Source organism: Danio rerio, chromosome 8 (genome assembly GCF_052040795.2).
Source record: "Danio rerio strain M-AB ecotype USA chromosome 8, GRCz13ab, whole genome shotgun sequence".
Taxonomy (NCBI): Eukaryota; Metazoa; Chordata; class Actinopteri; order Cypriniformes; family Danionidae; genus Danio; species Danio rerio.
The window spans coordinates 25530908-25543826 of record NC_141028.1 but is presented as its reverse complement, the minus strand read 5'-3'; the positions used below and the strand labels follow the sequence as shown (position 1 = coordinate 25543826).

At 37.5% G+C, this 12919-nt stretch overlaps 1 protein-coding gene across 3 annotated transcripts in view; it reads right to left on the bottom strand.

Annotated features, from left to right (window-relative positions):
• The window catches only part of sema3gb (sema domain, immunoglobulin domain (Ig), short basic domain, secreted, (semaphorin) 3Gb), a 72517-nt gene that overhangs the window by 23244 nt on the left and 36354 nt on the right, over positions 1–12919 (bottom strand). For 2 of the 3 annotated variants that reach the window (XM_087263301.1, XM_087263302.1), the window contains exon 2: positions 12562–12691. In XM_087263301.1, the coding sequence (XP_087119427.1) occupies positions 12562–12655 (94 nt within the window). In that variant the 5' untranslated portion in view covers positions 12656–12691. 3 annotated transcript variants of the gene reach the window in all.

Below are 12919 nucleotides of genomic sequence, written 5' to 3'. Positions count from 1 at the left end.
AAGAAATACAACCTAGTTTTACAACATATTTAATACGGAAATATGTCATATTGTATATTTTTCCAATTAATTAAATTAATTTATAGTCTTTTGCACATGCACATATGGTAAAAATCCTTTTAACTGCCTCTGGAGAAAAAAACTGACATTTTAAATCGGGCTTGCAGTGAACGAATCTCGTTATTGTGCAGAACTTGTCTCGTAAAAGGTACACCGATCCTTCAGTATGTTCTATATCCCAACTGTGGCCGAACATACTGAAAAGCACAGAGGATTTTCATAAATCGGATTATCTCAATACATGTTTGAGAGGGTGTGTTTAATTTAGTGGCTCATTATAACTCAACAGGGTCCTACAGATGTAGAAAAGTGGAGCACTTGAGTCTAGAGTTCCCAAGATTAAACAAGACGCAACAATCTCTGGCCTAATGCACAGAGACAAGCTGATGACTGTGGAACATGCTGAACAATGAGGAAAACTGCCCATTTATTAACAAGCCCTCAGTTGCCTTTAAAAAAAAAAAAACATTATGCAATGCTGTGGGGAGGAATAAGATGCCAGACCCCTCAATTAATATGCTGTGGAAAACTGGATGTTGTCCCTTTAGGAGACATACATCTCAAAACTTATTGTGTATGTTGCTGCAAAACTCAGATTATTATGTCATTGATTACAATGAACCACAAATAACACAGTAATCGCGTCGGATGCAGGTGGACAGCAGTTACAGCATCTGTGAATAAAGACGTCTCATTACTAAAAAAACATCTGGAAGAAACTGGCATGTTAGGAGCTGCCTCAGCGGTTTAGTACAGTCAGCTCAGAAAATAGACACCTACTGTATAAGGAGCACAGCAAACTATCCACGTCTGTATATTTCTTTTGGATGTCTCTAGTTTGAGCCTCGTCTAAACTCCTGCTGCGAGGCTGTCCTGACAGCTTCTTTCCAGAAGCCTCACTGATTTTATCAGCCTTAGGCCAAAGACTTTTTTTGAGGGAATCAAAATATTTAGGTCATGACCAAAATGCATAAGGTTTCCATAAGAGAATGTTTTCATTCAGGAAGTTTAATAGAATAACTTGCAGTGCACTTTTCAATACCTGGTTTAAGGAATCTTACAGGTTCAATGCAAGTCGAAGAACCAACTCACTCAAAAAAAAAAAAATCCTTTTTCACCTTCAGGCCATCCAAGATGATTGCAATTTTTCTTTAGTAGTAGAACATTAAAGATGATTTAAGTATGATTTATTAAAAATTGGCTACCAACCAAGACAGACTAATTGCAAATACATACTTCAGCCTACATTTTTGTGAACCTGCAAAAACGTACTTTAATATACACTCACTGTAGTACTAGGTTGGACCTCCTTTTGCATTCAAAACTGCCTTAATCCTTCGTGGTATGGATTTAACAAGATACTGGAAATATTCCTCAGAGATTTTGGTCAATATTAACATGATAGTATCACACAGTTGCAGCAGATTTGTCAGTTGCACGTCCATGATGCAAATCTCCCGTTCCACAACATCCCAAAGGCGCTCTATTGGATTGAGTTCTGGTGACTCTGGAGGCCATTTGAGTAGAGTGAACTCATTGTCATGTTCAAGAAACCTGTCTGAGAAGATTTGCGCTTCATGACATGGTGCGTTATCCTACTGGAAGTAGCCATCAGAAGATAGGTACACTGTGGTCATAAAGGGATGGGCATGATCAGCAACAATACTCAGGTAGGCTGTGGCATTGGAATAATGCTCAATTGTACTAATAAGTCCAAAGTATGCCAACAAAATATCGCCAACACCAATACACCACCAGCCTGACTCGTTGATACAATGCAGGATGAATCATGCTTTCAAGGTGTTGACACCAAATTCTGATCCTACCATCCGAATGTCGCAGCAGAAATTCATCAGACCAGGCAATGTTTTTCCAATCTGCTATTGGTGAGCCTGTGTGAACTGTAGTCTCAGTTTCCTGTTCTTAGCTGACAGGAGTGGCACCCGGTGTGGTCTTCTGCTGCTGTAGCTCATCCGCCTCAAGGTATGACGTGTTGTGTGTTCACAGATGCTCTTTTGCATACCTTGGTTGTAACGAGTGATTAATTGCTGTTGCCTTTCTGTCAGCTCGAACCAGTCTTACGATTCTTCTCTGATCTCTGGCATCAATAAGGCATTGGCACCCACTAAACTGCCGCTCACTGGATAGGTTATCTTTTTCAGGCCTTTATCTGTAAACCCTAGAGATGGATGCGTTCAAATCCTAGTAGAAATTTGCTTTAACAAGCAGCTGGAGAGGTGTACCCAATAAAGTGGCCGGTGAGTGTATGTTTAACTGTAGCAGGTACTGTACAATGAGTGCTATGTGGCAGTATGACACCAAAAACTTTTGTTCCTTTTCACAATAATGGTATTTACACGCACAGATTATCTATGAACAAAATGTTCCCACATAGCAAAGTATTTTTGGCCCAGCTCTGGCCCACACAATAAGCTTTTGCTTGGCCCACATGCTGCATTGAATTACGGTACATGACTGGACCAAGTCTGGCATCCAGACAAGGGCCAAACATGGACCATATCTCGGCTAAGTCTCAGCCAAGTTAATAACCCATAACTGAGCCTGAACTGGGCCAGATTTCTTGGTGTGTCATGACTGCAATGAGTTTGACAAACCCATGAATCATTGCACTTTAGGTGTGCTATGGGCGTGCTTTTTCTCAAAGTGACCTGGTAGAATTTTTTTTCTTTATTTGCAAATAATAAAATGTATTTTAAAGGAGGGTCAAGATTGGCCAAACTTACATGGCCCACATATCAATTATTAACATCTGGGTGAAATACTTTTATGATCTGGCCCAAATATTTAAAGTCGGTGCCACCTCTGCCAAACCAGGGCCATGTTTGGCACACATGCTGTATGCCAGCGCTGGATAAATGCCTGCTGTGCTAGATTTATGCCAAGTCTGGGCCAGAATTCTTGGCTACCTGGGTTATTTTTTGTTATAGTTCTTTGCACAACACCAAATCAACACCACAATAAAACTGTCTATGAAGTGTCTATGATTTGTAGTTGACCCTTCACGGGCTGCTTGACTTACAAACAATCATAACACTGATATTTTGTGCCCACTCATTGATGTATTAAAGTACTAAAAATTGTTGAAGCATGTATTTCCAACGAGCCTAGGCTTATATCAGCATTTTTAGAGTTCTAAAATTCGTAAAGGCAAAACAAAATGAAACCCTTATGATAACATCTGTGCAAGAAACTGAACAATATTTACAACAGTATGGCATTAAATCCTGTGCCAAAAGTCCTAATGGTAACTGCGATCAGTAGTATAGTTTTTGGATTAATCTGAACCCTGAAATGCATCTAAACCAGGGGTTTCCAAACTCGGTCCCGGAGGGCCAGTGTCCTGCATATTTCAGATCCAACATACATCAGCCAGCTAATCAAGCTCTTCTAGGTATACTATAAACTTCCAGGTAAGTGTGTTGAAGGAAATTGGAGCTAATGCAGGACACCGGCCCTCCAGGGTCGAGTTTGGACACCCCTGATCTAAACAGTCTAAACTTGTATGCTGCACTGAACAAATTTCTCTGCAAAGTTCCATTTGAATTCAATATATAACAAGAGAGAGAGAGAGAGAGAGAGAGAGAGAGAGAAAGAGAGAGGGATCAATCACAATATTGTTCAGAGTTGTTAGTGTATATTGCAGGCCTTGATCTGAGCACTGACGTAATCAGACACAACCAAATGCTATTTTTATAAAGCTAGTCCCTAACATTTTCATTACAATCAAATAAAGATTCCAAAACAGAATCACGCTACAATAATCAAACTGCCTTCCCCAAATCAATATTTACACAAGTTGACAGTGTCTTGATGTAAGCCCATCTTCTAACATAAGTTTTCTAACATTATTTAGTGTTTATTTTTTGGCTGCTAGCCCAACACTCTGCAAGCTGAATGCCAGACGACTGGAAAAAAAGGGTAAAGAGTATCATGAGAATCCTCATAGATCTGGTTTTTAATAATGTTGTTAAATCGGTTTCTCTGTGCCACTTTGCCCTGGATATTTTTTCCTAAAGGCCAAGATCATTACTTGGACATGGGAGGCTCGTTCAAGGCCAGCATGGAAAAAAAAAAACCCCAGAGCTTAATTCACAGGAAAGGACATCAAGCTGAAGTGTCTCACTGGTAAGGAATTCCTTCCAGTTTCTCCAGGGAAGGAAATGCTGATTGTAGATGAAATGCAAAACTCTACATTACCTCATTATAAATCCATCAGCCAACAAACACTTAACACAAGAAACTTGGACAGTTACATTTGAGCGAAAAGGCCATTTGTATTCATTTGCAAGACTTTGATCCAACAACAGGGATAAGTTACAACAATAGTTATATCACTGCAAATTAGACAGATGTATTCAAGAAATACAAATTGCATAAGTTGCCCTGCTTATCATCCATTGTAAGAGGTTGCTCAGTGCTCCCCCGAGACCTTCTGTTGACTAAAGCCCTGGTTTCCCTGATGTACGATTGAAAGCACAATTTCCCTGACATAGGGAGTCATAAATGACAAATGGGCATCGTGACACAAGATCTAATAGTTTCTTCTCGTGTAATGTGGCATAATTCACAACAACCGATACCATGTCTGCGACGTCTAACAACACCATAGCAGAAAGTCTAGCATGTTCAATTGTTTCCCCGATCTTCACAATGAGTTCCGTTACGTGGGTGACAGTGGACAATAGGAGTACATTATTTCTCAGTTATATCCAAAAAAAATCAGGCCAAAAAAATAGGCTGCATATTCATTTATGGGTAGTTCTCAGGTGGATAAGATCAATCATTGGTTATGCAAACTTTAATATTTTTAGACAAAGTAGTTAAAGTGTTTCTTTCAAACTGGCACAAATATGCAGACCTCTATTCTCACAATGAGTTTCTAAGTTCTCTTAGTCTTCCAGCCCAGTTCGTTCTTCTGAGGTAAACTGGAAACATGTTCTGTGCTACTAATACATTGTAAAAGCCTGTCTTGCTTATTTAAATTACTTGATTAAACTAATTAAATTGAAACTCACCGGCAATGGTGAGTAATTTTTGTTATGATTAGAACTTTCATATAAGTTTCTCTGAAACTAGATTTTATTTTATTTAACAAACCAGTTACTTGCAAGGTCAACAAGCAAGCAGTCATAAAAGTATTAGTAGACATATTAGTGGACTGTCACCTTAAAGGCAAAGTTTAACCAAAAACAAAAATTTCCTCATCATTTACTCACACTTAAATGTTTCTAAACTTTTATCATTGTTGTCTTCTGTTGAACACAAAACAGGAAATTCTGAAAAACATTGAAAAAACTATTGCATAAACTATTGACAGAGTAGGACATAGAATATTGACATCTATAGTAGGAACAAAAAATATTGTGGAAGTCAATGGCTGTTTTTTACCCCTACATTTAACATCCAAAAAGTTACTTAGTTTAAAAAATGGTTAAATGGAGGCATCTCAAAGTGTAACCATTTTACTCTCCTTTAAAATGCCGGTTCTTGGGGCAAATCTTTTCTTTTTAAATCAATAAATGGAGTAACTTTGGAAAATATGTTTAGGAAATTACACAAACAGCAATTTCTAAGAAATCTTAATAAACAAACACTCAAGAGCATTTGGATGTGTGCAACTTCATAAATCATGGGTAATTCCAAGTAATCTGAGGAGATTTACTGCAGTGTAATTCTAAATTCCTGTTAAAATTGAGTGAAAAGCCAGTGAAGAAAAATATTTTCCCGTAGATGTATCTGATCTTCTTGCTTATAATTCTGTTTTACAGAATTAATTCATCGTTATGCCCCTTCCAGAAATGTTTCCCACATTTGTAAGCAGGCATTTATGTCAGTTTTGAAGTGGGACTCTGGGAAAGTGGCCTGGTTCCAGACAGAATTTGAGCTTTACTCCCTTCAAGCACTCAAGTCATTCCTTGAGGCCTTGAGAAGAAAAAGACTGACCGACTAATAAGGCTATACAATATCAACATCATTTGATATTGATAAAATCACTCAGTGTGACTGTCAAACTTCATAGGCATTAGTTTATTTAAAGTTTCCCAATTATGCTTTTTTAAATGTTATATTTCATGTACTGTATAATTTGTGAATGTAAAGTAAATGTAAGTTTTACAGATTAAAGTGCACAAATAAAATCACAACCTAATAAATTCTGAGCTGCTGAAATGAGTCATCAGTAATTTTAGTTCTATGTCCATAATTTAACCCACCGGTCCTTCTGCACTCAATCCAGTCAGAGCTGGGATTGAGCCAGTGATTCTTTGTATGGGAGTCGGTTGCTCTTATAAGGAGGCTAAAGACCATGGCCTCTAGCATCTGTCACTAGACCACTTTAGAGGTCAGAGGAGTGAGGTTTACCTGCATAGCACTTTGCTAGCTGGCCTCCGTTACAATAAATAAACTACATAGTTCAAAATAATACGCAGATTATTTCCATTTGTATTGGCTGTCTATGAATACGGTTTACACTCTAACTGGTTTGTCTTGACGACTCAGTCAAAAATCCTTTATTGCTGGGACAAAACATTCATTGGGTATGAAATGAAACGTACTTTTTAATTTAATTTCATACTTTGTACATAGTACGTACTTTGTTTTTGTTTTGTTTTTTACCAAAGAAAAATTGGTAATGAGGTTCAGAATTCAGTTACTAAGAGCACAGATTCAGAGCAGAGCTCTTCATGATTTAGTGTTTTAGGAGTGCTTCATTTTAAAATTGGCAGCATATATTTTAAAAGCCATCCCAAAAAAGTTTGAAGGGTTGCTGTTAAAAGCCTGAGATGCAAATGCTGCAGTCAAACACACTTAAAGGGTTAGTTTACTCAAAAATTAAAATACTGGTTTTATTTGCTCGCGCTGAATTCCCATAGACTTTCATTAATCATTTTAATTTAAATGATTTTTTTAAATCATTTTAATTTAATTCATTAAAAAGGGTGAGTAATTAACAACAGAATTTTCAATGTTGTGCCCTTTAACAAATAAGGATTCCAAAAAAGGTTTTTCGCAGTAATGCCATAGAACATTTTTTGTTCCCTAAAAATCCTTTCAGTCAACAGTAAGAAAAGTGAAGAACATTTCAGTCATATTAAGAAACTTTTCATTTTAAAGCTGTAAGGGTTTAAGTGTGTCATGATCACCAGTGATCTAACTCTCATAGATTGCTGGAGAACATTTACTTTAATTTGAACTACAATTCTGCCACCATATGAACTACAACTCCCTTCAGGCACCACACACACACCTGTCCCGGTTTTCCATTGAATACATACCCACACACAGCTGAGAGTTACTTAAGAAGACTGATTACATGGACTATCTACACAGCACACACACAAACCGACATTGCTGAGTCTTGTTGGTTTTAAACCCTGTAACATTACAAAGCATTTCCTGGTTTAATCTCTCCATGTTTTGACCCTTGCTATGTTTTATTGTTTATCCAGCTTGCAGCCTGTATCAACCTTCTGCCTGTTACCCGAGGACACTTCCAGATTTCCCTGCATGTTCTTGTTTTCGCCCGTCTTTGATCATCGCCTGTTTGACTACTCTAAATAAAGCCTGCATTTGGATCCTCACTATGTCGTCCAGCACCCTTTAGTTACAAGTAAATACACTGAATTTTTTTTTTTACTTAATTTACACTTTTTTTTTAAGGGTGGGTTTGCAAACAATTTTTATTAGCTAAATTTAAACAAACTAATTAAAATTAGTAATGTTTAACTTAATGTGTTTGTTTAAATTCAGCCCATTTAATTGTTTAAAACAGCTTAGCTTAAAAAAATTTAGTAAATCCAATGAAATCCAATTGCTATATTATTCAGGATAAAATTACTTTTTTTAATGTGGCTTTTGAAAAACTCAAGCAGCTTTACTTCATAAAATAAGTTATTTCAAATTCAGACCTACCAGGATATTTCAAAATAAATAACATCCTGACAGTAATGTAATATTTCAGCTATTTTTACAATTTACACATACAATATCTTGTGAAAAAAAATATTCCAATGTCAGTTTTTTGTCATTTCACAACAACTTATAGCACAAAAATTGAGCCTTTTGATCTAGATCCCCTGAGTGGTGCTCCCAGAATCCGGCCCTACCCTGATCATGCGTCTGATTCATCCGTGATCCCGATAAAGCCAGTGTGCTGCTGTGGGGTGGGGATGGATTGAGGCTGGATGACACCGGCTGAAGCTCCGATCATTCCTGCCGTCTCTGTGGCATTTTGGAGCAGGTTGCTGGCACCGAGCCCTGTTATGCTTTGGGGGGCTTCCCTGTGCTTTGGCCGGAGTAAACACAGCAACCACACAAGCTAATAATAAACCTCAAACGCCACAAGCCAATCCGGTTTCTCAGAACAGGGATCTATCCCACTGTCACCTACGCACATAATAACCCCAGTCAACCCGGGGTCATAATCGCCATCGCAAACACTCGGGTGCACAGACATTCACACTTACACACGCAGACACTCACACACACACACACTGCATTTCAAAGACTCATGTAAACCCGCACTCATAGCTGATCATCAATATCTACAATCTTGTAAAATTAGGGAAAATAATAATAGTCAAAAGGAGCACTGGCTGTTTTCTAGTCTTACAAACAGCACTTAAAGATCCTGTGAAGTGCTTTGAAATGTGCATTTCTTATTCAATGTTAATCTCAACTGAAACATGAAGAGGGCAGGAGATAGAGTAGCTCCTCCCCTTTAAAAAAACAGCCAATAGCGTTTTGTTTTATCACAGCTCTGCCAGTGAATGTAAATTTGCAGCATCTCGGAGGTGGCGGGACATGTCAGATATTAGGGAGCATTTGATTGGTCAAGATTTGAGGATAAACTGAAGTATGAGGTGATGTAAAAATAATTGTTGATCCATGTACATGGAAGTGACAAACTGCAAGCTTTGGATGATTATATGAAGTCTAAACGCAAATTTTTCCACTATTTTAACCCACACTTGCTTATAGATAGTCTTAAAACTAACATACCGATACTAACATCTGAAACACTTTATTTACACCTTTAAATAGGCTCTAATCAAGCATTTTTTTCCAGAATAATGTAATTATTTTATATTACTATTGTTTGTGAATTGATACAGACTATTTTTGAGGACGTTAGCTCTTTTGTTTTGACATTTAATTTCTTTCTCATATTTGCTTACACTATTTGCATGTAAGATGCTTTCTCTGTTTATAATATATATGTATATATATATATATATATATATATATATATATATATATATATATATATATATATATATATATTTTTTTTTTTTTTTAATTAATGAAGACAACAAGTCTGGCTTCAATAAAAAGTTATGCATACATATTTGGTTATTTGTATAAATAAAATTAAGTAAATATTAAAATGTAACACTACTTGAAGGTGTCCTTATTACACTTGTTGCCACACTAGTCACATTTTCTATAGTAATTACAATTAATTATGCAACAATAACTGCAGCTAACTGGCACCTTAACACTTACCACCCAGTAACTGCATATTTACCTGTTTATTAGCACTTATAAAGTAGGATTTTACATGCCAATCCCTACCCTCTACCTAAACTTAACTACTACCTTACTAACTATTAAGAAACAGATTTTAAGTAGTTTATTGAGCTAAGTCTTAGTTAACGGTTTGTTATTAGTGTAAATTGTACACTCAAATGTAGCGTGACCCATATTACAGCATGAATCTGATTCCTGTGAGACTGCAAGGACAGACAAGTCTCCGCTGATGTCCAGCGTTCTCTAGCCTTTGGTGCCTAGACTGCAGCTCTCCACAAGACGTTTCGCCACATGAGAAATGGTGGTGTGCGATGAGCCTGGTTTTTTCTCAAGGTTTTTTTTCCTCATCTCTGTCACCACTAACTTGCATAGTTCAGGACTTGTAAAGCTGCACATTAATAGATTACTCTTCAGTGTTTGGACTCTCAGCAGTGAATATAAAAACACTCTGAACTAAACTAATCTAAACTGAACTGAACTGAACGAAAACTGAACTGTTTCAATTCACTATAATCTTTTATGTAAAGCTACTTTGACACAATTTACATTGTAAAAGCGCCATACAAATAAAGATGAATTGAATAGAATTGAATATTGATTATCCCTATACATTATATGCAAACAATTAATATTAAACAATGAATTGTGAAAATACATACTGACCAGTGTAAATTTAACATCAAGTGTGCAAATTCTGATTAAGGATGTTAAAAAAAGACAACCACAACAAAAATACATTATTCATTACAATGCACAGCACTTTCATTCAGTAATGCCCGAAAAATATTCATGAACATCACTGCATTGTGTCTGGTCAGGACCCAGTGTTAGGAAAACCCAGCATCTCAAAACACAGGGTGTCATAAAGAGCCATGCCTCAGCTTGCTGAACTGGCATCGGCTGGCACACACCACAAGGTTGTGTACTAAATATACCTTGTGGAGAAGATTGTAAGTGTGTGTGTGTGTGTGTGTGTGTGTGTGTGTAATCCGTCAGAAAGTATTCACACACACACTCATAAACACAAAAAGTAATGGGGCTCCACAGAAGCACCTGCTGGGTTTTGTGTGTGACAGTTTCTGAGAATCGAGAGCGAATTCATGTCAGACTCTGACCTGTTGTGCGGCTGCGCCTCTGTCACACGGATGGGCAAAATAGCATTAGAAATGTGTCTGCACGCACGTTTCATTATATAAAAACAATATCTCTTTGACAACTGTGTTTTTTGGACAAGCTGTGTTTTTTGGAACCTGCTATTTGACCGCCACTTGCGAGCTGAATGGGAGAAAAATGCTAATGCTTTAGTGCGAGAGATTTGACTTTTAAACTTCAAACATCTGCCTCGCTCTGCTTGCATCTCTTTGTGCCCCGCCGTGACAGAGGGGATGATGGGTAGTCCCCTCTCTGGGGCATTAATTGGGAGATGAGGCATGCTGGTGCCAGACTCAAAACATACACAGGAAGACAGGAAGCGCGAAAGTGTGAGAGAGAAAGAGAGTGTGACATGAGGAACTGGGAGAAAAAGAGGCATTAAAAAGCCACTGATGACAGAAAGTGTTCAGAAGCTCCGCAAAGCATGAAAACGAGGTTCCTCGGGGCTCGCCGAAAATTTCAACATGGCTTTCTTTTAAATTAGCTGCATTATTGTATCCAAGAGTTTAAAACAGGGCAAGTTTGAGGAAAACATTTATTAAAATGTTTTCAAGTCTAAGGTTTAGAACTAGGCAAGTGCAAAAGGGACTCAAATAGGAGGAGACAGTATTTTCTTAAAGCAACAGGACATCAAAAATGACATTTTGTTGTCTTTGGGGTTGTGTCAACAACCGCAAGTCCTTCAAAATGAATTTCTTACTTTGAAAATATGATCATTTCAAGAGTCAGGAGGATCCCATGATGTGTGATCTGATTACCTTTATTATATGAACATAAAATTATATTAGTCTTTAGAAATATCTTCTTTTTATTCAACAGAAGGGTGTCACGGTGGCGTTGTGGGTAGCACAATCACCTTACAGCAAGAAGGTCGCTGGTTTGAGCTCCAGCTGGGTCAGTTGGTATTTCTATGTGGAGTTTGCATGTTCTCCTTGTATTTGTGTGGGTTTCCCTACGGTTGCTCTGGTTTTCCCCAAAAGACATGTGTAGGTGAATTAGGTGAGCTATGTACGCAGTGTATGCGTGTAAATGAGTGTGTTTGGATGTTTCCCAGTGAAAGGTTGCAGCTAGAAGGGCATCTGCTGCGTAAAACATATGCTGGATAAGTTTGCGGTTCATTCTGCTGTAGTGACCCCAGATTTGTAAATGGACTAAGTCGAAAAGAAAATGAATGTATGAATGACTAACAGAACAAAAACAGGGAGGCATGGGAGGCACAAAGTAATGTTGGGTAAAATGTAACACAGAGTTTTAAGGCATTTTCTCAGGGTTAACCATGGCATGCTTCAGAAGTTTTCACCACAGTGTCGGCAGCAGCTTCCTGACAATTATTGTAAAGGTTTGGCGAAATTTGGATGAGAAACACAGGAGAAACCATTTTTGCAGCATAAAAGTTATTATTTTGCCTTTAGCTTGCAATTAATTAATCTGGATTCAAGCACGGCTCACAAATGCATTTCAATAGCTTTATAATATTCTATTAAAAAACATGGCACTTCTGGGTGTAAAAATGACACTTCCGTCATATATCCAGCATAAAAATGCCTCACTTTCCTCCTGAATGACACTTTTAAAACCCAAAAATGTTCAGGTGTTTATTTAGGCCAAAAATAAGCAATTAATTTAAGTAACTAATTCAATTTAGAATAATGAGATGCACGCTAATAATTTTCACCTCTATGACACATTTAATTATTAAACAAAGGAGAAACTAATTTGTACTATTTTTACTGTTTACTTAAACTAATTAATACATTAAATAAAACGTGTAAGGCATGATCGAATCGCAACATTTCTCACCTTTGTATGACAGGTGCACTCGGGGTGTTGTGCGGGTGTTGCCATGACAACCCCAGACACACAAACTCAAGACGAAAAGCAGAGATGACATCATGTTCACAATATTGACAGCGGTTTAACCCTCCGAGATCTGCAGGAGTGAGACAGACAGAGAAAGTTCATTTGTCAAACACTGTCAAACACTAGAAAATTAGAAATTGTAGTTACAGCAATTGTAAATATTGTGAGATCTGCTTCAATTGTTGTCTGCAAATTTTGTCCCCTAAAAGAAAAAAAGGGTAACACTTTATAAAGAACTACACATTAAGAATCATTTATTGAACCTCTTAATCTCTGCGTACACGGTACCGGGTCTGTG